This window comes from Neoarius graeffei, chromosome 14 (genome assembly GCF_027579695.1).
Source record: "Neoarius graeffei isolate fNeoGra1 chromosome 14, fNeoGra1.pri, whole genome shotgun sequence".
NCBI lineage: Eukaryota > Metazoa > Chordata > Actinopteri > Siluriformes > Ariidae > Neoarius > Neoarius graeffei.
The window spans coordinates 33,041,995-33,069,214 of NC_083582.1; the positions used below are offsets into that span (position 1 = coordinate 33,041,995).

The following is a 27,220-nucleotide window of genomic DNA, read 5'->3' on the forward strand; positions in this document are numbered from 1 at the left end:
ATATATGACTGCTACTTCCCTCAACAGGTCATGCTGACAACGGCGCTTTCTGGCGCTCTTTGTATGAAACGCCCACCTTCGAGCAAGATCTGGAGGCTTTATGGAAAGAGCTAGAGCCGCTCTATCTCAACCTGCATGCGTATGTACGGAGAGCACTCTTCAAAAAGTATGGAAAGGAGCGCATCAACCTGAAAGGACCCATCCCTGCACATTTACTAGGTAAGAGTAAAACTAAGACTAATGTATCAGATATCCATTACAACATTAGTGACACCAGAGCACTGTGAGAACTGATGTAAAGAGCTGAAAAGCCATGTGAATTGACTTGCAATTCTTTTTTTTATTCATATTTTAGTAGTATTGGAGAAAAACAGAGGTTATGGTTTGATTTTAAATGATCTGTAAGCTTTAAACCCTCTGGAAATAAATGCTGTAATTACTTAGATGACACCGATCAACTAAAAAGACTTGCTTTTGGCTGAGCTCTGTGATCTCGTTTTGAAGACATCCATCATAATTTGACTTGAAGCTGAGCCTGAATATCTCATCTCGTATCCCATATTTTCTATGAATGCACATTAACATTCAGCTGCTGCTTGCGGCAACTCCAAAAGAGTCGGCAGGATTTAATGTGCTTTCAAAACCGTCAAGCGTGACTGTGTGTGTGTGTGTGTGTGTGTGTGAGAGAGAGAGAGAGAGAGAGAGAGAGAGTGAGTGTGAGTGAGTATACAGTTATGTACATGTGTGAGTTTGAGTGCATGCAATCACACACGCACACTATGCTTCCACATGACTAAATGGCACTGGAATTCAAAACCCAGTGGTGAACCTCAGCTCCAGCATGCCACAAACAGACGCTGACCAATGATCCCAATCCAACAACTTCTCTTTCTTTCTTGCACTCTTCTCAGGAAACATGTGGGCACAGACCTGGTCGGGAATCATGGACTTGGTGAACCCGTACCCCGATGCCACTCAGGTGGACGTCACACAACCCATGATTGACAAGGTAGTCAAGCTGTCTCTTGACTTCTGTTCAAGCCATATCTACATATATTAGAGATTTTGTTGTGGTTAATTTAACCATTGAGGAAAAAGATAACTTTTTAAATTTAATGTTGAAACATAAAAGGTCATTTTTAGCCCCCAGGATAGGACCTGACCAAGATAAAGAGATTACTAGAGATGAATAAATGGATAAACAGTTGTTTTGTTAAAAAATGGTGGTCAAGAATTAACTACACAGTGGTGCAGTGGTTAGCACTGTCGCCTCACAGCAAGAAAGTTCTGGGTTTGAACCTCATGGCTGATTTGGGGGGGCTTTCTGAGTGGAGTTTTCATGTTTCCCCAATGTCTGCGTGGGTTTCCTCCCACTTCAAAGACATGCAAATTAGGTAAAAATTGTTGAATTTGTTGTATGTTGCTCTGGACAAGAAGGTCTGCTGAATGTCTGTAATGTACTGTATCTCTCGGTAGAGTGCATACCTCCACCAAGCCACATATCAAAATTAAATCACTTGAACCTAAGATAATACTAAAGCTGCCCACCAAATTTCATCCAAATCCGTTCATTAATTTTTGATTTATATTGGGAACAGGCAAAAAAAATCCTAGGTACATAATTGGATTTGCATCAAAATCCAGTCAATTATTTCTTGACCCATGACTCACCTTTACTCAAAATTTCATCAAAATCCATTCACTACTTTTTGAGTTATGCTGGGAACAGACAAACAAACAAATGGAGGCAAAAACATAACTTCCTCCAACAAATTTGGTGGAGGTAAAAATAAAATGAGAGTCAAATCTCTGATTCTCCACCTGGTAAGCTCTGTCTGCACTCAATGGCAGCTTTATTTGGATTTTCTCAGGGCTGGGATGCTCTGAGAATGTTCAAAGAGTCCAACAACTTCTTCACATCACTGGGCCTGGAGTCGATGCCTTGGGAATTCTGGAACAAATCAATGCTGACAAAACCTGCAGACCGTGAAGTGGTATGTCATGCCTCAGCCTGGGACTTCTACAACCGCAAAGACTTCAGGTATGCCTCGAGGAACATGAGGAGATGGGGTCATGTATGCAATTTGCTAACAAATCTTCTTTATTGAAATATGTTTAATGTTTTGATTTTTCCATGGATTTTCTTATCTGGTTTTCCAGGATTAAGCAATGCACAGTGGTGACCATGGATGACCTGATTACAGTGCATCATGAAATGGGCCATGTTCAGTATTTCCTCCAGTATAAAGATCAGCCAATCTCATTCCGTGATGGCGCCAACCCGGGATTCCATGAGGCCATTGGAGATGTGCTGGCGCTGTCTGTGTCCACACCCAAACACCTTCACACCATTGGCCTGCTTGATAAGATCGAGGACAACACGGGTAACCTTCGAAAAGCTTTTGATGACTTTTTGAGGATGTTACAGTATATTATGTAGTGCTGAAGCTTGACGTGGCAGAGAACCTGTATCTTAAACTAATTTTCCTCCATGGACTGAAAGTGGTTAGAGTCAGAGAAGTTCCCAATATATTAAAGTTATGGAATGCAAATCTACTGTGTACAGCATATCTGGATTTTACTTGTGTATTTGTTCTGCTTGCATGCGCTAGTGGGGCTTTGTTTCAAGATGGATGGATGGACCTTATGCCATTATTCATAATCACTTATCTTGTGGAGGGTCATGGGCAAGCTGGAGCCTATCCCAGCTGACTACGGGCGAAAGGCGGGGTACACCCTGGACAAGTCGCCAGGTCATCACAGGGCTGACACATAGACACAGACAACCATTCACACTCACATTCACACCTACGGTCAATTTAGAGTCACCAGTTAACCTAACCTGCATGTCTTTGGACTGTGGGGGAAACCGGAACACCCAGAGGAAACCCATGCAGACATGGCGAGAACGTGCAAATTCCACACAGAAAGGCCCCCATCAGCCACTGGGCTCGAACCCAGAACCTTCTAGCTGTGAAGCGATAGTGCTAACCACTACACCATCATGCCACCCATGGACTAAGGTGTAGTAGGATATTACGAACATCTATACACTTGCTCATTCATAAACTAATCCTGGCTCACAGAAAATGGACAGTTCAAGACATTTGAAGAAACAACCGCACCTGGTCTTTTTCTAATCTTCAACTGTCCAGTTTTGTTGAGACCGTGCCCACTGATGTCTCAGATTCCTGCTCTTGACTGATGGGACAATGTAGCAGTCTATCCCTCTCAAGGTTCAACATGTTGTGCATTTTGAGATGCTTTTCTGCTCAGCACAATCATACAGAGTTATTATTTGAGCTACCGTAACCTGTGTCAGCCCAAACCAGTCTGTCCATTTTCCTCTGACCTCTCTCATCAATAAGACTTTTACAGAACTGTTTTTTTGTTTCATCATTTTGTGTAAATCCAAAGACTCTTGTGTGTGAAACTTCAAGGAGATCAGCAGTTTTTAAATGCGCAAGCCAGCCCTTCTGGCACCAACAGCCATGATACAATGAAAGTCATTGAGATCACATTATTCCCCCATTAAGAAGTTTGATGTGAAAATTGCCTGAAGCTGTATCTGAATGGGGGTGGCACAGTGGTCGACACTGTTGCTTCATAGCAAGAAGGTTCTGGGTTTGAACCTTGTGGCCAAATGGTGCCTTTCTTTGTGGAGTTTGCATGTTGTCCCCATGTCCTCTGGGTGCTCCGGGTATCCTCCCACAGTCCAAAGACATGTTGATTGAGTCAACTGGCCACTCTAAATTCCTTATCGGCGTGAACGCTTGTTTGTTTCTGTGATGGATTGGCGACCTGTCCATGGTGTACCCTGTTTTTTGCCAAAAGTCAGTTGGGACTGGCTCCAGCTTCCCCATGACCCTGATGTATAGTTGTATAGATAATGGAAGGATGGATGTAGCTGAATGCTTTTATGCATGGTGTTGCTGCCATGTGATTGGCTGATTTGATAACTACATAAATGATGTCCAGGTGGTTGGTACAAGAATAAATAGTTGGAGTTTGATATACAATGCATGGTAAAACGGCACCCCTTCTAGACAGCTAGCCATGATGCTGAAGCCAAGGACCAGCCCTGTGTTCTAATATAACGATTTAATATTTACTTATCACAATATACAGTGCCATCATGACTGGAGGAAATATATTCACATACTCTAACATCATGTTAAGTTGCCTTTGCAACACAACCACCCTACAGCAAGGGCAGTGTGTTGTCGTGTAAAATGTACTGACATGCAGAGTGAAATCATATCTGGTGTTAATCTGTGCACAGAGAGCACCATAAACTTCCTGATGAGCATCGCCTTGGATAAAATCGCCTTCCTGCCTTTCGGCTACCTGATGGACCAGTGGAGGTGGAAGGTGTTCGATGGCAGGATATCAAGTGACACGTACAACAAGGAGTGGTGGAATCTCAGGTGAGACTCGGATGGTAATTCAGGTGGGAACAAAATGCTTTTAGACTGTCAGGAACTTGGTGTGGTGTACTGTACAGTATATTGCTGTTCAGGATGTGACTTGCTAGTGTTGCATGCCAGCTATAGTTTTACAATCTCCTCTCTCAGGCTGAAGTACCAGGGCTTGTGTCCACCTGTAACCCGCACAGAGGAAGACTTTGACCCAGGTGCCAAGTTCCACATCCCAGCCAACGTGCCCTACGTCAGGTACATCATAACTGTTTCATGATTAAACATCATCATGTGTTTACTGCTTAGCAATGGATGTGCCCTTACATGTCTTTTGACTTCGCAGTGATAGGACAGGACATTTTATGATGCTAATATATCTTATCTTTATCTCTGGTTAGAGCAAAATAATGAGCATTTATCTGATAACGTGGTTACATAAAATCCGTCCAAGGATTAAACATGGGTCATGATAGGAAAATAATCAACAACTGTTGTTAAAAATCCTCTTGTACCACAACAATTTGCCAGCAATAACAACTGTATTTTTATGAAAGAACATCATACTTTGTTTTTTTATTTATCCATTTCTAATTAAAGCCTGACCAGCCTCTTTTTTTCTCTCTTGAAAGCAATCAGACAACAATAATAATAATAATAATAATAATGGGCGGCACGGTGGTGTAGTGGTTAGTGCTGTCGCCTCACAGCAAGAAGGTCCGGGTTCGAGCCCCGTGGCCGGCGAGGGCCTTTCTGTGCGGAGTTTGCATGTTCTCCCCGTGTCCGCGTGGGTTTCCTTCGGGTGCTCCGGTTTCCCCCACAGTCCAAAGACATGCAGGTTAGGTTAACTGGTGACTCTAAATTGACCGTAGGTGTGAATGTGAGTGTGAATGGTTGTCTGTGTCTATGTGTCAGCCCTGTGATGACCTGGCGACTTGTCCAGGGTGTACCCCGCCTTTCGCCCGTAGTCAGCTGGGATAGGCTCCAGCTTGCCTGCGACCCTGTAGAACAGGATAAAGCGGCTACAGATAATGAGATAATAATGATAATACAGTGTCTTGCAAAAGTATTCACCCCCCTTGGTGTTTGTCCTGTTTTGTTGCATTACAAGCTGGAATTAAAATGGATTTTTGGAGGGTTAACACCATTTGATGTACACAACATGCCTACCACTTTAAAGGTGAAAATTGTTGTTTCACTGTGATACAAACAATAATTAAGATGGGGGGAAAAAAGAAATCTGGAGTGTGCATAAGTCTGTGATTCGAATTCAGTAGCTTTCGGTCCACTAAACAAAAATAATTGGGTGTCAGGGAAAAATTTTTTTATGACCTACACTTGAAAAATGTGTCTGAAAATCTGAAAAAGTCTACCTTTAAGAGGTTGTAAGTCATGTTACAGCTATAGTATTTGGGGCATGTGTGTGTTTTCTGTTATTTCATATTATTTGTGGAAATATGTAAAAAAATTATGCACAAATTGTTCTGAGAAAATCATTTTGTTTTTCTCTGACAGGTACTTTGTCAGCTTTGTGATCCAGTTTCAGTTCCATAAAGCTTTGTGTCAAGCTGCGGGTCACACTGGACCACTCCATAACTGTGACATCTATCAATCCAAAAAGGCAGGAAAACTCCTCAGGTCAGTCACCCACTAATTATTACTTACTGGTTATGACATATTCTCGAACAGAGTCTGGTGCCCACCAATTCTAAACCATATAAATAAAAGACTTGAAATTTTTCTTTTACTTGTAGATTTGTTCATATACATTATACATGATCAAGCAACCCCCCCCCAAAAAAAAAAAAAAAAGCTTTAAGCTTCATACAATTTGTAACAGTTCTCTTTATACTTTATTTTTAGTGATGTGATGAAGCTGGGCTTCAGTAAGCCCTGGCCCGAGGCGATGGCCATGATCACCAATGAGTCCGTAATGTCTGTACAGCCTCTGATGGAGTACTTCAGCCCCCTCATTACCTGGCTAGAAAAGGAGAACCAGAGGAATGGTGACATCCTCGGCTGGCCCGACTACAGCTGGATGCCAACCACAAGTACGTGTGTAAACTGAATTTGCTTAATCCTTCTGCACGTGTGGGGCAAAATCAACCTTTGGGAAATTAATCTTTTTTTTTTTAATAAACTAAAACTGGAACAACAATCAGAATGTGATTGTGATTGCATCTACGTTTCAAATCGCATACAAATCATTTTTCAAAATCAGAATTCTTCTGATTATGTTCAACTTGCTTTGGTCTGAAATAAGACTTAAAAATGACTAGTGTTTTGTAAATCTTGATTTAAAAACACAGTTTATCTCATCTCATTATCTGTAGCCGCTTTATCCTTCTACAGGGTCACAGGCAAGCTGGAGCCTATCCCAGCTGACTACGGGCGAAAGGCGGGGTACACCCTGGACAAGTCGCCAGGTCATCACAGGGCTGACACATAGACACAGACAACCATTCACACTCACATTCACACCTACGGTCAATTTAGAGTCACCAGTTAACCTAACCTGCATGTCTTTGGACTGTGGGGGAAACCGGAGCACCCAGAGGAAACCCACGCGGACACGGGGAGAACATGCAAACTCCACACAGAAAGGCCCTCGCCGGCCCCGGGGCTCGAACCCAGGACCTTCTTGCTGTGAGGCGACAGCGCTAACCACTACACCACCGTGCCGCCCACATAGTTTATTATTATTATTATTATTATTAAGTTCAATTTCTATAGCGCCTTTCACAATCCCAAGGTCGCTTTACAGAAGAGATTTGGGGGGGAGGAATAAGAAGGAAGAGAGAAAGAGAAATGATCATGGAAGATATAAGTCTTAATTGAGATTTGAAAGTAGAGAAGGAAGAGCAGTCACAGAGAGAATGAAGAAGAGAATTCCAGTGTCTGGGGACAAGGGCACTGAAGGACCTCCCCATGGTGGAAAGTCTGGTGCGTGGGACAGCAAGTAAATTGTTACTAGAAGACTTAAGTGAGCAAGAGGGGCTGTAGGGGGTCAGTAGTTCCCTAAGGAGCAAGATTATGCAAAGCCTTGAAAGTAAGAAGCAAGGTTTTAAATTTAATCCGGGACAGAACTGGTAGCCAGTGTAGCTGAGAGACGATGGACGTGATGCGAGCAGAGCATTCCGTATAAATTAGAACTCTAGCCACAGAGTTCTGAACATATTGTAGCTTTTGTAAAGACTTTGCAGGAAGGCCCATGAAGAGTGAAGTACAGTAATCTAAACGAGACATAATGAAAACATGAACTAGAGTTTGTGCATCGTTATTAGTCAGAAGCGGACAAAGACGAGCAATGTTATGGAGGTGAAAGAATGCAAGTTTGCTGAGTGACTTAATATAAAGATCAAATTTGAGTGATGGATCTAATAGTACTTCAAGATTTCTGACAACAGAAGCAAGCTTAACAAGCACACCTTCAATACTAACAGAAGAATTGGATGATTCAGATAGCAGGGATTTGGGGCCAACCAGTAGAACTTCAGTTTTCCCAGTGTTTAAGTTGAGAAACTTTTCCTGCAACCAAAGCTTTAAATCTGAGATACAGTCAGTTAGTGTACTGGAAGGGGAGTCTGCGCAGGAATCTGTACTGGTATAGAGCTGAATATCATCTGCACAGGAGTGAAAGTTAATGCCATGGCTATAAATAATCTGACCAAGGGTTAGGATATAAATTAAAAAGAGAAGAGGCCCAAGAACTCATCCCTGAGGGACCCCACACTTAACAGAAGAGGTGGTGGACTTGTGTGAACCTAGTCTGATAAACTGTTGTCTGTTTGTAAGATGAATTACTGAAGGGCTATGTCAGGGATACCAGTAGAAGAAAGAGGGGAAATGAGTACATTGTTGTGAACAGTGTCAAAAGCAGCACTTAAGCCAAGGAGAAGAAGAATGTTGAGAGAACCACTATTAGCAGACTGGGGGAAATCATTAATGACATGCAGAAGAGCTATCTCAGTGCTGTGATGTGTATGGAAACCAGATTGAAAAGGCTCATAGAGTGTGTTTTCATTAAGAAAGGTATGGAGTTGCATAGCTACCACTCTTTCCATCACTTTATCTAGAAAGGGAAGATTTGAGATGAGTCCATAACTGGAAAGAGATGTTGGATCCAGCTCGGGTTTCTTAAGGACAGGGGTAATTGCAGCACTTTTGAGGGCAGTAGGGACAGAGCCAGAAGAGAGACAAGTATTTATCACTACGGCAATAGGAGTATTAATTATAGATGAACATGTCTTGAGTAGTGGGGTGGGGGCGGGGTCAAGCAAACAGGAGGAAGGATTAGACTTGGGCTACGTTTACATTAGACCGTATCTGTCTCGTTTTCTTTGCGGATGCACTGTCCGTTTACATTAAACCACCTGGAAAAGCCGGGAAACGGGAATCCGCCAGCGTCCACGTATTCAATCTAGATCGTATCTGGTCCGGTGCTGTGTAAACACTGAGATACGCGAATACGCTGTGCTGAGCTCTAGCTGGCGTCCTCATTGGACAACGTCACTGTGACATCCACCTTCCTGATTCGCTGGCGTTGGTCATGTGACGCGACTGCTGAAAAACGGCGCGGACTTCCGCCTTGTATCACCTTTCATTAAAGAGTATAAAAGTATGAAAATACTGCAAATACTGATGCAAATACTGCCCATTGTGTAGTTATGATTGTCTTTAGGCTTGCCATCCTTCCACTTGCAAGTAGTAAGTGATATGCGCTGGGATCACACACACAGCGGCTCAGTCCCGAATCACGGCTTCACTCGCGCGCTTCACTCGCGCGCTGTGTGAGCTGCGCAGGGCCGGAGTGCGCACCCTCCAGAGGGCACTCGCTGTTCAGGGCGGAGTGATTTGGAGCGCAGGATGCCTGCGGAGCCGAGCGTATCCGTGTATTGGTGTTGCTGTGTGCACGGCTAACGGTTTTAGTGTAAACGCGAATCGTTTTAAGAACGTTAATCTGATGATCCGCTGATTCGACGTAATGTAAACGTAGCCTTGATGATGAGTTCAGTGACAGAATGAGAGTCAACAGGTGTGAAGCAAGTGAGTTTTTCAGTGGTGTAGGAACTTGAATGGGAAGTAGAAGGAAACCAGTAATAGATTTGGTCAATTTTGGAATTAAAATAATGTAAAAATGCCTGACAGCACTGTCGCCTCACAGCAAGAAGGTTCTGGGTTTGAGCCCAGTGGCTGGCGAGGGCCTTTCTGTGTGGAATTTGCATGTTCTCGCAGTGTCTGCATGGGTTTCCTCCGGGTGCTCCGGTTTCCCCCACAGTCCAAAGACATGCAGGTTAGCCTAATTCGTGGCTCTAAATTGACCGTAGGTGTGAATGTGAGTGTGAATGGTTGTTTGTCTCTATGTGTCAGCCCTGCGATAACTTGGCAATTTGTCCAGGGTGTACCCCGCCTCTTGCCCATAGTCAGCTGGGATAGGCTCCAGCTTGCCTGCGACCCTGTAGGACAGGATAAGCGGCTACAGATAATGGATGGATGGATAAATGGAAAAATGTCTGACATTGCTTAGTTGTATTACGGCATGCTAGTACAGGAGGCTGGAGGAGTTTGTTCACAGTTTTGAAGAATGTCCTTGGCCTTGACTTGGCACTATTTATGATGGAGGAGTAGTAGTTGGATCAAGCAGCATTTAGGGCATCCCTATACTTATGGATATGTTTAATGTATAGTAGGAAGTAGACAGTGAGGCCAGATTTCTTATAAAGGCGCTCAAGATGCTGACTAGTGGCCTTCATTACTCTTAGCTTGGGAGTAAACCAAGGACAAGAGCGAGTAGCTGGAGCAAGGATATTCTTGAGAGGGTTAGATCATTGAGCAAAGGGAAACCATACCACTGGAGGAGGAGAGTTTATGTAAGTCAGATTGTGATGGGGACTGAAGTGAAGCAGTAAACAGATTGGAATTACCAGACCTAAGATTACAATAGGTGACAGAGATTTTATCCAAAGGAGGAGGAGAGGTAATGTGAAAGCTGCATTCAATAAGTTTATGATCAGAGATACCAGAAACTACACCAGAGACAGAGATTTCACTCAAACCAGTAGAACAGATCAAATGAAGACTATGAACATGAGTCGAAACGTCAACATTCTGTATCATGTTCAAACACTAATACTGAGATGAACTCGGATGTGTAGGAGCATTTAGTGTCAACACGGATGTTAAAGGAACAGTCCACCGTACTTCCATAATGAAATATGCTCTTATCTGAATTGAGACGAGCTGCTCCGTATCTGTCCGAGCTTTGCGCGACCTCCCAGTCAGTCAGATGCAGTCAGACGCGCTGTCACTCCTGTTAGCAATGTAGCTAGGCTCAGTATGGCCAATGGTATTTTTTGGGGCTGTAGTTAGATGCAACCAAACTCTTCCGCGTTTTTCCTGTTTACATAGGTTTATATGACCAGTGATATGAAACAAGTTCAGTTAAAAAAATTGAAGTACACCAAGTACAATTATGGCAGCGCAAAGAGATGAGATAACTATAAGGAGTTCATTAAAGTCTGACAGGAAGCTAGCAGCAATTTGAGGAGGGTGATAGACTGACAACAGCAGCACAGGAGTGGAGGAAACAACCTTCAGAGCAACACGTTCGAAAGATGTAACATCAAATCGTGAAAATTCTTTAACTTTGAAACCAGACTGATAAACCACAGCCAAGCCGCCCACTCTTCCTTATAATCTGGGTTTTCATGGGTAGATGTAGTCAAGACGAGCTGTCATGTTTAAATGGAAATAGTCACCAGGTTATTACCAAGTTTCTGTTAAAAAAAAAAATCCACTTTTTTTCTGTGTGATGAGATGATAGATCAGTGAGGCTTTCTGGGTAATGGAGCGAGTGTTCAGTAGGACAAGATTGAAGTTGAGACAGCTGGGAGGGGAAGGTGGAGACAGGTTTGGAAGAGGACGAAGATAGTCATGATTAATTCCATGGATGGCTTTTTAGTGTTGCTCTGGCCAACTTGATCATATGTCCATATAGTCAGGATGACCGAATTCGAGTCAGGTGGATGTACGGTGGGCATTAGGCAATTCCAAGTGATCGACACAGATTATACGACACAATCCAGGCGGGTGTGGCAACATTACAGGCATTTAGCAGATGCTCTTATCCAGAGTGACATACAACATACCCAGAGTAACCTGGGGAGCAATTGGGGGTTAGGTGCCTTGCCCAAGGGCACTTCAGCCATTCCTGCTGGTTCAGGGAATCAAACCAGTGACCTTTTGGTCCCAAAGTGGCTTCTCTAACCATTAGGCCACAGCTTCCCCCAACGAAGGTGTTGAAGTTTGGTCTGAGAGTATATTGCCAGGTAGTAAAGTATACAAATATGCAGCACAGCTCCAGGTTGAAAACAAAAACAGGCGATGATACTCTGTACGCCAGCAGTTGTCAGAAGGAGAGATGGGGGGAGGGGGGAGCCACACAGCAACACAACACTAACTCGTACCATGCACATTAGCCAACGCTAACAAAACTCATGATATGACCAGCTAGAAACTGTGAAAAATGCAACCAGGTAAAACAGCACTTTCAACAAACCAGACTAGCAACAGCAAGGAAGCAAGAGGGAAAAGACTCACTCACCATGGGTGTATAGGAGAAAAGGAAGAGGGCTCATGGAGGTAAGAAGCAGGTGTGCTATAGGCGTGCAATATAGAGCAAAATTAAACTGCCAAAGCAGAGCAAAAAGTGAACAAAACAAAGTGCATGGCATACTCTCAACTGGAAATGACATCTGTGGTTGTGACGTTCCTTCGTTTTTCAAGTTCACTATTCCACACACACCTGCCATCATCACAACAACTTCCAATCAATTACCATTAAATACTACATGTGGCTTTTAATTCAAATGAACCACTGTAATCTTGTAAAATCAAAACATATGATTAGGATCAATAGGACATTCTTGAACATGAGCATTAACCTGGTCCACCTCATGCCTCCCTCTCCTGTGTCCTGTAGCAGCTGCTGTTGTGGAAGAGACAAAGTCTTCTGTGGATTTCTTAGGCTTGAACGTGAACAAAGCCACAGCCGTAGCCGGACAGTGGGTTCTCCTTGTCCTGGGGATCGGTCTCCTGGTCTCCACAGCCTTCTTGGGCTACAAATACCAGAAATCCAGGCACCTACACAACAAGTCCATCTCTCAAATGGAGCTAAAATAGAAATCGAAGTGTAGGCTTAACATCCTGTGTGGCTGTATTTTATTTCCCTGAAAAGAAAACCCAAAAAATCCTTGTATATTTATTAAAAATGTTTTTGGTCAAATTAGTTTGGCCTATGCAAAAAAAAAAAGTCAGTGTTGTAATTTATTTGTACAAAAAATATTGAATGTTGGGTGGGTTTTTAATTATTTCTTTGTAAAGGCCAACTTGTGTCTGAATTTTTAGATTAATTATATTGGTAAATATGTTTATAATAAATATATATTATAATTTTTTGGGTCTTATTATTTCTGTGGTAAAATGGCCTTCTGAAATTATACACAGAAGTGTTCATGTAGATATAGATATCGATCACAATGCCTGTCATTTTAGATCCTTTAGGTAGTGGGTCTCAGCTTGGGGTCTGGAGACCCCCAGGGGTCCATGAAGCACATCCACGGGGCCAATGATGGCACACTGATTTTGTGCATGGTGCATTTCACATATACTACAAAATGTAGTAAAACGATGACGGCGTTATCAGTTAAATTCACTGTATGAATCAACAACAATGCCTAATACCTTTTTATGTACAAAACATTTTAATAGCTGCAGTGTATAAAATAAGAACCACAGGTACTTTATGACTCTTATATGAATGACTGAATCATCATTTCTGGATGTACTAATAAATTCAGACTTAATGATTTACCCCAAATCTTGTCTAGTGCTACAGCAGGACCTAATGACAGTGTCATAAAACAACTGCAAGACATTCTTTCACAGCACGACACAGAAGAAGAAACCCCACACATTTCTTTTCTTTTCTTCTGACATACTTGCCTTGAAATCAGTCTGAACTGGAATGAGAATCTTTGTGTATTACAAGAGCATATAAAGCACTAAAAAGCAACATTACACTCATCAGCCACTTTAAAAGGAACTTGTTCTTGATTCTAAGATCCCTGTTCTTGGCTGTCACGAGTGGAAGCTAATGTGGTCTTCTGCTGTTGCATGCTGAGATGCTTTTTCTGCTCACCACGGTTGCCTATGAGTTGCTATATCCTTCTTGGCAGCTTGAACCAATCTGGGGTGGGTTTCCCAAAAGCATCGTAGCACAAAGATCATCGTTAAATGGCTGAGTGAGCATCACAGTGAGCACTCTCTCTCCTAGTTAAGATGCTCTTAGTGTTAAGAGGCTTTTGGGAAACCCACCCTGGCCATTTTCCTCTGACCTCTCTTATCAACAAAGCCTTTCCACCCACAGAACTGTCGCTCACTTGATGTTTTTTGCTTTTCGCACCATTCTGTCTAAACTCTAGAGACTGTTGTGTGTGAAAACCCAGACCAGCAGTTTCTGAAATACTCAAACCGGTCCATCTGGCTCAAACCAACACCCGTGCCACAGTGAAAGTCATGCTTTGAGATCACAATTTTTCCCATACTGATGTTTGAAGTGAACATTAACTGAAGCTCTTGATTTGTATCTGCATGATTTGATGCACTGTGCTGGTTGTCGGGGATTCAGCTGATTAGAGAACTGCATAAGCAAAAACAGCAGGTGGATGGGTGTTCCTAATAAAGTGGCCGGTGAGTGTATATTCTCCTGTGTATTGACTCTTCTAGTCATATATGCACATATAAAATAAATATCGATTCAGTGATGTTGTGGTACTCTTCCTTGTGCTTTAGTTCACGGTGTGGACTCGTTACCGGGCAGTATCGTCATGTCTTCCATACCTCTATCTGTCGGATAGATGAAGCGACAAAACTGTACCACTTGCAATCTGTGCAATTCATAGTTTAAGGTCAAACTGCTCTGAAGAAGAAATGTGTCTCTCTAGTGTCAATCGGAGTGTGAGGATCATCCTATAGCATTCAAAGACACTAAACTAAACATCATTCTATGGTATCTGAGTGTTTCTGTGAATACTGAGAAATTTGGGGTGGGCAATTTGGCAAAAATGAAGTATGCTGGGTCTTGGTATAAATACTGCCAAATGATAGTACTACATCCTAAGTGAAAGGGACACCGCAGAGCTACGCTCAAATGCTTTTATTTTTTTCAGTATACAACATACAGTACATCATTTTGTGAGATGTCAACTCTGTGACAGATGCTATCTGTTTCTGTAATACAATCCTGGTGGCTGCAATCTCATCTCATCTCATCTCATTATCTCTAGCCGCTTTATCCTGTTCTACAGGGTCGCAGGCAAGCTGGAGCCTATCCCAGCTGACTACGGGCGAAAGGCGGGGTACACCCTGGACAAGTCACCAGGTCATCACAGGGCTGACACATAGACACAGACAACCATTCACACTCACATTCACACCTACGGTCAATTTAGAGTCACCAGTTAACCTAACCTGCGTGTCTTTGGACTGTGGGGGAAACCGGAGCACCCCGGAGGAAACCCACGCGGACACGGGGAGAACATGCAAACTCCGCACAGAAAGGCTCTTGCCGGCCACGGGGGCTCGAACCCGGACCTTCTTGCTGTGAGGTGACAGCGCTAACCACTACACCACCGTGCCGCCCCGTGGCTGCAATCCTGCAGTATTTTGTATAAGCAACAGAAAATACGAACTTGTAACTTTTATTTATCTTAATCTGGGACTTAATGTAGTCAAAATACTTAAGCTAATAACAACTAAGCTCAGACTGCTGCCTCCGCGACCCGGCCCCGGATAAAGGCGGAAGAAGACGAGATGAGACGAGATAACTAAGCTAGGCATGTTACTTTTTGTGCACCCCCTCCTTTAAAGCCCAAAATCAAATGGCTTGCTGTCTAGACTTTGGCTTCATCAGTAGACATTGTTGGTGGAACTGTAGCCTGCACTGTAGTATCCAGCAGCATTGGCAATGCAAAATCTATCTTCAATTAGACGTCACATAATCGACGTCACGTAATTGACAAATTTAGGGATTTTTGGCTTTCCCATGTCCATTGGTATCAGCCTGTTATCGCTCAGGGTCGGGTGTGTGAAGGGAGTGGGGTGCAATTTTGTTTCATCATACTGACTACAGTACTAACTGCAGATAATCACGCAGATGTAATCACCGTCAAATAGATGACACGTAAAAAAGGTACGTATCAATTCTTAAAGGTACTGTACACTTTTTACACCGCTCAAAAAACATACCAACAGCCAGAGGTGGACAAAGTACCCAACTTCATTACTTAAGTCAAAGTACAGATCCCACTGGTCAAATGTTACTCCGATATAAGTGAAAGTTGTCCAGTCAAAGTTTTACTTAAAGTATTTGCTTTTAAAAATACCTAAGTATTAAAAGTACATTTTCTGTCAACGCATTGTTGTATTATTGCCACAACGCTTACAAAACCTAATGCCGGTTACCAAAGACAGAAATGTGAATTCACAAAATGAACGCATGCTGTGCCATCATGGTGGTTTAGCGTTAAGCTAGCTAGTCAATGAAACTCCACCTGACATGCTAGTAAACTCTTTTCAAACTCAAAATCATATTGGGTAGCTAACGCTACTAGAAAAGAAACATTTCTACATTCTGTTTATTTGGCAAGATTATGCTAAAACATATTTCTGAAAGGACTTCAGATAAGTTAACGTTATTCATGTTAGCGTAACTCCGTTTTTACATGCTAACTAACAGTGGTCCAAGTTAACTAGCTATGCGTTAACGTTAGCCGTGGACAAGGCGATGGCAACTTGGCGGGCAAATCCATAGAAAGTCATTTGACTAACCAGACTTGCATAGCTACAGTATTGTAACGTTATCGCTAGCTATAAAAGCACAGACAACTGCGTTGCAAGCTTTCTCTTGGAATAAAACGTTTATATACTTCAGATGCTTCGTAGGTTGGACGGCAAGTTTTTTGTAGGCCGTGATGTGGTTAATTTTTGGCAAACAAAGCAAACATTTCAAACGAAATGAAGCTTTAATTCTTTCAGAAAACTGAAACAGGGGTTCCAGGTAAAGCCATGGCTGAGTTCATTCCCCAGAAGAACCGCCTCTTTCCATTCTGCCATCAACTGATCGTGTTCAAATAATGCTGCTGAGAAATAAGTGAACTTGATTTTATACGGTCTACGGATGTGACGTGACCCTAGCGATTACTGATGGGCCGTCTCAGTGTCACCTGCGAAAAAACCAATCACATTTTAGAAAAGAAAAGAAAAAAAAAGAAACCATCCACTTTTAAGCTGCTTCATAGTAACTAGTAACGAGGACCTTGATAGAAATGTATTGGAGTTAAAAAGTACAATATTTGTCTTTCAAATGTAGTGAAGTTAAAGTCATAAGTTTAAAAAAAAATACTCAAGTAAAGTACAGATACTCAAAAAGTGTACTTAAGTACAGTACTCAAGTAAATGTACTTTGTTACTGTCCGCCTCTGCAAAAGCAGTATACACGATCGTATGTACAGTATGAGAGGTTGTTCTGTTGTCCTCGCTGCCAGATAACATGAGGCAAGCGAACCTTGTATCTGATTAACCGTTACAACGCTGGGGTTGAATTCAGCATCGTCACAGAGTTGACCGCAAGTTCATGGGACAGCTACTTTTTGCATCAAGTTCAGTTGTATTTTCTTTTAAACACACTCACATCCATGGCATGCACAGAGGCTAATCTTGTCTGCTGGCTCGGAGTGGAAAAATAGCACTGTTAGTTCAAACCAAGGCTGCAGGTGGGTGGGCCAAGCCAAGTTGGCCATTTTCACACTTATTTCGATTTTTTTCCAACAACTAAGAAATACCAAAGAGGTCTGCTGAATTTTTTTCACAGTAGGCCCCAGTGAGTTCTTGCTGTATGTGCAGGTTTTAGATCTCTCCATATTATACAGGCCTAGAGACGGCTCTGGACACATATTTCTCAGTATTCACAGAAACACTCATACTCGTCTATACTATACTATACTATTCTATACTATACTATACTATACTATACTATACTATACTACACAAAATATTTCCATGAGGAAATGTTCTGCAATACTTTCAGTATTGGAATGTCAATAAAAATAATCAAGATACATGTCCCAAACTGTGTCTGAGAGAATGCTGAATGGTTTCAGTCATGAAAACTTGTTGATCTGCAACACAATATTGCACCAGACAACAACAACAACAACACACTTTACCCAGTACTCATTTCTTTATCATGTGTAAATGTTGGCCCATAAAAGCCAAAGCCCCAGAATCTGTTTCATTTCGTAAAGGAAACTTCGTCACTGCATTCCTTTCAACCAGCAGCTGAGTGGACGCTTTCCAAGTTCAGTAGTAATATTCTTGCACTTCTGTCCAGTTGGTGACCCAGAGTTTTTTGTTGAGTTCATGTTCAGGCTGGAAAGCTCTGCTCAACTTGTACCTCTCCTCCTTGCGTATTTTCACTCCGTGGGTACTTTGGCATCACCTTGTAGTAGACAGCTCTTTTAAGAACCCACACTGTGGAACACCGAGACAAAGAGAGAGAGAGAGGAAACACAACATTATTCACAAGAGATTAAATATGCGAGTCATTGCCAGGACCTGGAGCAAACAAGCGTTAAATAGCTTTTAAAGAGAAAAACAAGCAGGAAAGCTCATTCACAGAGATACAGTGTGTTATTTTCCATGCTTTACTTGTGAGTAATTGGAATCTTTGTGTACAAAAAAAGGTTAATTAGCTGAAAATGGTCCCCATTCTGAAACAACCCTTGGCAAAACACCAGTTCATTAAAAAAAAAAAAAAACAGCCCAATCTCAGAGAACAAGAACGGTTTTAGTGAGAGTTCGAGGAAAACATTGTTCTACTTCAGCAAGCAAACAATTTAGCTGAAAAAAAAGGAAAGGGGAAATCACTGGATCCAAGAAAAATCAAGCAGCAATCAGCGAAGAATGATTATAAACAGGGAGTGACTGAAAAAGTCAGAAGAGAAAAAGTTGACGTAAAATGTCAAATTTGAAAGAATCGAAGCAGCCCACATATTCTCACAGTAGCTGCATTACCAATGGGCACCAACAGGGGACACCAGGGGGCCGATGGAGGCCCCGTACGGTCTCAGTAGTCCTCAGTCAGCCTCTCTGTCTCAGATGGCTGTATCTTCATCTCTGCTTTTTGGGCCTTGGCTTCATACATCTCCCTTCGACTGGCACGTTTAAAGAAACCACACTGCAGGAAAGGTGGGATGATGAACCGAAGTTTAATTAATAGATGATTTCTGTTCTCTAACAGTGCAGAGGTGCTGCTGCACAACGTGGATTTAAGAAAACTGATAATAATAAACCACTGATAATTCCTCACGCCTTTAGCAGTACAGGAATAGCAAATATTATACAGTACGTAATGTTGTACGGCTAAAGATACACTCCTCTGCTACAGTGATGCTTGAAAGTTTGTGAACCCTTTAGAATTTTCTATATTTCTGCATAAATATGACCTAAAACATAATCAGATTTTCACACAAGTCCTAAAAGTAAATAAAGAGAACCCAGTTAAACAAATGAGACAAAAATATTATACTTGGCCATTTATTTATTAAGGAAAATGATCCAATATTACATATCTGTGAGTGGCAAAAGTATGTGAACCTCTAGGATTAGCAGTTCATTTGAAGGTGAAATTAGAGTCAGGTGTTTTCAATCAATGGGATGACAATCAGGTGTGAGTGGGCACCCTGTTTTATTTAAGAGAACAGGGATCTATCAAAGTCTGATCTTCACAACACATGTTTGTGGAAGTGTATCATGGCACGAACAAAGGAGATTTCTGAGGACCTCAGAAAAAGTGTTGTTGATGTTCATCAGGCCTGGAAAAGGTTACAAAACCATCTCTAAAGAGTTTGGACTCCACCAATCTACAGTCAGACAGACTGTGTACAAATGGAGGAAATTCAAGACCATTGTTACCCTCCCCAGGAGTGGTCGACCAACAAAGATCACTCCAAGAGCAAGGCGTGTAATAGTCAACGAGGTCACAAAGGACCCCAGGGTAACTTCTAAGCAACTGAAGGCCTCTCTCACATTGGCTAATGTTAATGTTCATGAGTCCACCATCAGGAGAACACTGAACAACAATGGTGTGCATGGCAGGGTTGCAAGGAGAAAGCAACTGCTCTCCAAAAAGAGCATTGCTGCTCGTCTGCAGTTTGCTAAAGGTCACGTGGACAAGCCAGAAGGCTATTGGAAAAATGTTTTGTGGACAGATGACACCAAAATAGAACTTTTTGGTTTAAATGAGAAGCGTTATGTTTGGAGAAAGGAAAACACTGCATTCCAGCATAAGAACCTTATCCCATCTGTGAAACATGGTGGTGGTAGTATCATGGTTTGGGCCTGTTTTGCTGCATCTGGGCCAGGACGGCTTGCCATCATTGATGGAACAATGAATTCTGAATTGTACCAGTGAATTCTAAAGGAAAATGTTGGGACATCTGTCCATGAACTGAATTTGAAAAGAAGCTGGGTCATGCAGCAAGACAACAACCCTAAGCACACAAGTTGTTCTACCAAAGAATGGTTAAAGAAGAATAAAGTTAATGTTTTGGAATGGCCAAGTCACAGTCCTGACCTTAATCCAATTGAAATGTTGTGGAAGGACCTGAAGCAAGCAGTTCATGTGAGGAAACCCACCAACATCCCAGAGTTGAAGCTGTTCTGTACGGAGGAATGGGCTAAAATTCCTCCAAGCCGGTGTGCAGGACTGATCAACAGTTACCGCAAACGTTTAGTTGCAGTTATTGCTGCACAAGGGGGTCACACCAGATACTGAAAGCAAAGGATCACATACTTTTGCCACTCACAGATATGTAATATTGGATCATTTTCCTCAATAAATAAATGACCAAGTATACTATTTTTGTCTCATTTGTTTAACTGGGTTTTCTTTATCTACTTTTAGGACTTGAGTGAAAATCTGATGATGTTTGAGGTCACATTTATTCAGAAATATAGAAAAGGGTTCACAAACTTTCAAGCACCACTGTACATGAGTAGCAGTTCGAGGGGAACCGCTGCGCATGCAGACGTGACACCGGTGAAGACAAACTTCATATCCTGGGCCGTCTAAAGTGCAGTGAGAAACCAATGAATTTGTCTAAAGAATATGATATCCAGAAAAATTCAATTTCAACTTTTAAAGCAAAAAAAAAAGAGCTCAGAGACTTCATCCATGACTGCAAAGAACATGACGGGCTGAAAAGAAAGAAGATGCGACAAGCAAATGACGGCAAGTGCGACTTATTTCTTTTATTTAAGAGTGAAGTATTTCCTTTACTTCGTAAATATGTAAGTGAATTAAGTGTCAATATAAATTAAACACAGTTGGTCTTGTTTTATGTAAGAGTGAGTGTTTGGTATGACAAGTGGGTCCATTTCAGTATCACGAACTTTTTTGTTATAACAAACTATTTGAATGTCCACCAAGGAGTTCGTTATCGCAGGGTTACAGTGTAATTTTTTTTTAGAACAAAAGTCTACTGTGACTGCTACATGAGCAGCAACTCAATTTTTTTTACCTGCCAAAAAAAAAAATTCCTGCCTTTTTTTGTATTAGCTCGTAAGCCTAAGGCTTGCAAATTTGCAGGTCAAGGCTCATTTAGATAAAGTCAGCATGAAGCAAAGTAACAGCTACCAGATGCAAATGTGCATCTTTCACATCTTGTAACATTTCCCCTTCAGTGAATGAGCTTTTCACTGGGAGAATTTTGTTTGTGTTTGGTCTGACCACGGGCGGCACGGTGGTGTAGTGGTTAGCGCTGTCGCCTCACAGCAAGAAGGTCCTGGGTTCGAGCCCCGGGGCCGGCGAGGGCCTTTCTGTGTGGAGTTTGCATGTTCTCCCCGTGTCCGCGTGGGTTTCCTCCGGGTGCTCTGGTTTCCCCCACAGTCCAAAGACATGCAGGTTAGGTTAACTGGTGACTCTAAATTGACCGTAGGTGTGAATGTGAGTGTGAATGGTTGTCTGTGTCTATGTGTCAGCCCTGTGATGACCTGGCGACTTGTCCAGGGTGTACCCCGCCTTTCGCCCGTAGTCAGCTGGGATAGGCTCCAGCTTGCCTGCGACCCTGTAGAAGGATAAAGCGGCTAGAGATAATGAGATGAGATGAGATGGTCTGACCACTGCTCTAGCTGAAAAACCAGAAACGTGTCATTTTTTATATGTAACAAAGGATCAAAATTTGCCAATTTTTCGATGTTGATGTAGAAGTTGGCACTTATGAATTGTAAGATGGTTGGGAATATGGATGAACACTACCATGAATATACTGTATATGAAGTAAATACATTTTAAACTGACATACTATTGAATGATCTAATGATCTAAACAGCATTCAGAGTTGTGATTTCTGTACCTTCCACAGGATGAGGCTGATGATGCCTAATAAGAGGATTCCTGCTATGCCTGCAATGATATAGATCCACAGTGGAACATTATATGGTGTTTCTACTCCAGGAACAGGATCAATGTGTACCTTAAACTGGAAAGAAGAGAAAGAGGAAAAGAGAATGAAAGGGAAACGATGAGTCCTTTTGCCAACTTTGTTCTCCATCTTAATTCTGACATTCAATTCCCAGCATTCTAATGGAATAAAAATTCTCCTGGACACTACTTTACTACTCTAGTATCCAGAGGTGGACAAAGTACCCAACTTCATTACTTAAGTCAAAGTACAGATCCCACTGGTTAAATGTTACTCTGACACAAGTGAAAATTGTACAGTGAAATTTTTACTTAAAGTACTGAAGTACTTGCTTTTAAAAATACTTAAGTGCATTTTCTGTCAAAGCACTGTTGTATTATTGCCACAACGCTTACAAAACCTAATGCCTCTGAAGCAACCAACTGGATTTACTGACTAGCTTGTAGAACCTGTAGTGCTGAAACGCCACCTGACATGCTAGCAAATGCTTTTTAAACTCAAAATCATATTGGGTAGCTAACGCTACTAGAAAAGAAAGATTTCTACATTCTGTTTATTTGGCAGGATTATGCTAAAACATATTTCTGAAAGGACTTCAGAGAAGTTAACGTTATTCATGTTAGCGTAGCTCCGTTTTTACATGCTAACTAACAGTGTCCAAGTTAACTAGCTATGTGTTAATGTTAGCCGTGGACAAGGCGATGGCAACTTGCTGGGCAAATCCATAGAAAGTCATTTGACTAACCAGACTGCATAGCTATTGCAACATTATCACTAGATCTAAAAGCACAGACAACTTCATTGCAAGCTTTCTCTTGGAATAAAATCTTTATATACCTCAAGATGCTTCCGCAGGTTGGACGTCAAGTTTTTGTAGGCTGTGATGTGGTTCATTTTAAGCAAACAAAGCAAACATTTCAAACGAAACAAAGCTTTAATCCTTTCAGAAAACTGAAACATGGGTTTTAGGTATAGCCATGAGTGCATGCATTCTCCAGAAGAACCGCCTCCTTCTATTCCGCCATCAACTGATCATGTTCAAATAACGCTGCTGAGAAATCATTGAACTTGATTTTATACAGTCTATAGACGTGACGTGACCCTAGTGATTACTGATCGGCTGTCTCAGTGTCACCTGCGAAAAAACCAATCACGTTTTAGAAAAGAAAAAAAAACCCATCCAAAAGCCGCTTCATAGTAACAAGTAACAAGGACCTTGATAGAAATGTAGTGGGGTAAAAAGTACGGTATTTTGTCTTTCAAATGTAGTGAAGTTAAAGTCATAAGTTTACAAAAAAAATACTCAAGTAAAGTACAGCTACTCAAAAAGTGTACTTAAGTACAGTACTCAAGTAAATGTACTTCGTTACTGTCCACCTCTGATAGTATCTATAGAAACAAATCAATGCAGTAGTGGTCAGTAACCACTAACTTTGATCCATAGTCACAATAAAGTTGGCTCTTCAAATACTATTTAAATATTTATTATACTTATTTGAAGACAAAACAAGTCCAATAGTCACGAAACCAAGTTCTAGTTATAATTTTACCATTCATGCATTTGATGTTGTGAAAGGTCAGCAAATTGAAGTAAAGTCTCAAATATGCAAATGCATAAATCTTGAGGGAGATTTGGGATTGAACCTAACCTCTAACCTCTCAAGGTGGCAACTGACCTCTCGATTTTCAGTTTTCATCTTGATGGTGGGTTTGTCAGTTTCCAGCCTTAGCATGGCATTCCCTTTCACGGTGACCCTTGAAGCATTGGCAAAATCCTGAGGAAAACGAGCCCGTGAGTGGATCACAGTGAGCAATGGCTCCATGTTAAGTATAGAAGAGAAAGAACAGTGTGTTCAGCTAAAAACCTTTCCCAATCTGAACATTCACCTCCAGCATGGTACTGTTCCACACACGGGCTCTGATGGTGAGAGAGGCTGAGGTGGACATGTTCCTCAGTGGGCACGAGAAGGTCACGCAGCGAGCCGTCTGCATCGCACAGTCCTTTATTCATAATGAATACAGATTAAACTGTTAGTGGTCCACTGAGAGTAGTCAATGTACTTCTGGGCCAGTGGTGTAACGGCTTACAGTGTACTGGAAAATTTCCAAGATTACATTCTCAATCCCCAAAAATGATTTAATGTGCTAAAATAAACAGAAATTTATTAATAATTCTATGCATTGCCTTTTTATAATCACATTCAAAACACAGTTTCCATGAATAGAGAAAAACAAAATGGCAGAGCGCATCAAGTCAGATATATCACTATCAAGTATTTAAAAGAAATAACTAAAAGAATATAGCTCCCCCCCCCCAATATCTCCTGTTCCACACTCCAGCCCAGTCGGTGGTGCTCAACCACCAAAAACCCTAAAGAAGAAGAAAATGGTGGAGAGTGTTGTTGAACCAACCGAGGATGAAATAAAAAGCCTACCCGAAAACAAAACCCCCAAAAATGCAACAAAAAAAGCTACAGAATATGGAATAAAAGTATTTGATGGTAAGAATGTACAGTGTACTTGGTTATTTATTTATTGAGGAAAATGATCCAATATTACATATCTGTGAGTGGCAAAAGTATGTGAACCTTTGCTTTCAGTATCTGGTGTGACCCCCTTGTGCAGCAATAACTGCAACTAAATGTTTGCGGTAACTGTTGATCAGTCCTGCACACCGGCTTGGAGGAATTTTAGACCATTTCTCTGTACAGAACAGCTTCAACTCTGGGATGTTGGTGGGTTTCCTCACATGAACTGCTCGCTTCAGGTCCTTCCACAACATTTCGATTGGATTAAGGTCAGGACTTTGACTTGGCCATTCCAAAACATGAACTTTATTCTTCTTTAACCATTCTTCGGTAGAACGACTTGTGTGCTTAGGGTCGTTGACTTGCTGCATGACCCACCTTCTCTTGAGATTCAGTTCATGGACAGATGTCCTGACATTTTCCTTTAGAATTCGCTGGTATAATTCAGAATTCATTGTTCCATCAATGATGGCAAGCCGTCCTGGCCCAGATGCAGCAAAACAGGCCCAAACCATGATACTACCACCACCATGTTTCACAGATGGGATAAGGTTCTTATGCTGGAATGCAGTGTTTTCCTTTCTCCAAACATAACACTTCTCATTTAAACCAAAAAGTTCTATTTTGGTCTAATCTGTCCACAAAACATTTTTGCAATAGCCTTCTGGCTTGTCCACGTGACCTTTAGCAAACTGCAGACGAGCAGTAATGCTCTTTTTGGAGAGCAGTGGCTTTCTCCTTGCAACCCTGCCATGCACACCATTGTTGTTCAGTGTTCTCCTGATGGTGGTTAATAGGGGTGGGCAAAAATATCGATACGGCGATATATCGCGATACTTTGTCTTCCGATTCAATATCGATACTCAAAATTTGAATATCGATATTTTTTCAAATAATAAATCATGTTTCAGACGGGTTGTAAATCCAGTACGACTTCCGCACCTCCGCTCCGCAAGGTGTCGCTGTGCCGCTACCTCACTGCAAGGCACTCTTCGTCTTCTCTTTTTTTCCCGGTGGTTGCAGTGAGGAAAAAAAAAACAAGCAAGCATGGCTGTTAACGTAAACCTAGAGACGCCGCCGAACTTTAAGGCAGATGTTTGGAGGCACTTTGGATTCCAAAGGAAAGGAGAAAAAAACAAAAACAAAAACAACAGTGAGCTGGACAAAGAGTACGCACTTCGCAAAACCTGTTTCGCTCCAATTAGATATTCCATTTCTACTGCAGGTGACATAATCAGCTCTCAGAGGAGCTGTCTCACCTCTGAGCATGCTGACCAGTTGCTCTTCCTGAAGAAGACCATGCAGTTTTGAAATGTGTGCTCACAGTACAGGTTTGGATTAAACTTTACACAAGTAATAAGCACAAGTTAAATGTTCTCAGGTATATGTTCTCAAGTTTACAAAGAACAAATTGATATTAGTGTTAGCACTGAAATGTATGTGCAGTCTGCAGTGCAAGTTTTAAGTTTTCATAAAACAATTTGATTCTGCTTGTTAAGCAGCACTGATGTGTCCATGCTTACAGAAAAGTTGATAATACTAGCACAGAAATGGGAATTTTCTGTATGTTGTAGTGAAGCAACTCTTGGTTTTGCCACCAGAGGAATAGAGACAAATATATGTCTGGCAAGAGTGTGTAGTTATGTATGTGAAATGTAATTTTACAGTGGTCAATAAATTCTGATTTTCTTCAGTGACACAGATATCGTGATGTGGTTGAAATTTCTTGCAATATATCGATTATCGCTGAATCGCTGTACCGTGATATTATCGTTATCGTGGGCAAAATATCGCCATAGTATCATATCGTGAGGTATCTGGTGATACCCAGCCCTAGTGGTTAACATTAGCCAATGTGAGAGAGGCCTTCAGTTGCTTAGAAGTTACCCTGGGGTCTTTTGTGACCTCGTCGACTATTACACGCCTTGCTCTTGGAGTGATCTTTGTTGGCTGACCACTCCTGGGGAGGGTAACAATGGTCTTGAATTTCCTCCATTTGTACACAATCTGTCTGACTGTGCATTGATGGAGTCCAGACTCTTTAGAGATGGTTTTGTAACCTTTTCCAGCCTCAACAACGCTTTTTCTGAGGTTCTCAGAAATCTCCTTTGTTCGTGCCATGATACACTTCCACAAATGTGTTGTGAAGATCAGACTTTAATAGATCCCTGTTCTTTAAATAAAATAGGGTGCCCACTCACACCTGATTGTCATCCCATTGATTGAAAACACCTGACTCTAATTTCACCTTCAAATTAACTGCTAATCCTAGAGGTTCACATACTTTTGCCACTCACAGATATGTAATATTGGATCATTTTCCTCAATAAATAAATGACCAAGTATAATATTTCTGTCTCATTTGTTTAACTGGGTTCTCTTTATCTACTTTTAGGACTTGTGTGAAAATTTGATGTTGTTTTTAAAGATATTTTTTTGGGCTTTTTTCACCTTTATTGGATAGGACAGTGTAGAGACAGGACAGGAAATGAGCGGGAGAGAGAGAGACGGGGAGGGATCGGGAAATGACCTCGGGTCAGAATCGAACCCGGGTCCCCGGATTTATGGTATGGCGCCTTAGCCACCTGAGCCATGACGCCCTCAATTTGATGTTGTTTTAGGTCATATTTATGCAGAAATATAGAAAATTCTAAAGGGTTCACAAACTTTCAAGCACCACTGTATCTTTTTATTTTTCAAGAATTATTATTATAGCATTTTTCACAAGTTGTTA

General features: G+C 41.7%; 2 protein-coding genes across 4 annotated transcripts in view; one reads left to right on the top strand and one right to left on the bottom strand.

The window, feature by feature from the left end:
* Nucleotides 1–22,800, top strand: part of ace (angiotensin I converting enzyme (peptidyl-dipeptidase A) 1) — a 56,700-nt gene extending 33,900 nt beyond the window's left edge. The window contains exons 17-25 of one of the 3 annotated variants that reach the window (XM_060939556.1): nt 28–219; nt 912–1,009; nt 1,872–2,041; nt 2,161–2,384; nt 4,283–4,427; nt 4,575–4,673; nt 5,931–6,053; nt 6,279–6,466; nt 21,899–22,800. In XM_060939556.1, the coding sequence (XP_060795539.1) occupies nt 28–219; nt 912–1,009; nt 1,872–2,041; nt 2,161–2,384; nt 4,283–4,427; nt 4,575–4,673; nt 5,931–6,053; nt 6,279–6,466; nt 21,899–21,903 (1,244 nt within the window). In that variant the 3' untranslated portion in view covers nt 21,904–22,800. Of the gene's footprint in view, nt 1–27; nt 220–911; nt 1,010–1,871; nt 2,042–2,160; nt 2,385–4,282; nt 4,428–4,574; nt 4,674–5,930; nt 6,054–6,278; nt 6,467–12,396; nt 13,502–21,898 lie in introns of those variants that run through there. The other 2 variants (XM_060939555.1, XM_060939554.1) reach the window with 2 other exon arrangements.
* itga3b (integrin, alpha 3b) overlaps nt 18,555–27,220 on the bottom strand; it is a 157,697-nt gene continuing 149,031 nt past the window's right edge. The window contains exons 22-25 of the mRNA XM_060939557.1: nt 23,846–23,959; nt 23,635–23,733; nt 21,890–22,015; nt 18,555–18,711 (exon numbers count right to left, since the gene is read on the bottom strand). Coding sequence (XP_060795540.1) covers nt 18,601–18,711; nt 21,890–22,015; nt 23,635–23,733; nt 23,846–23,959 — 450 coding nt within the window. The 3' untranslated portion in view covers nt 18,555–18,600. The remainder of the gene's footprint in view (nt 18,712–21,889; nt 22,016–23,634; nt 23,734–23,845; nt 23,960–27,220) is intronic.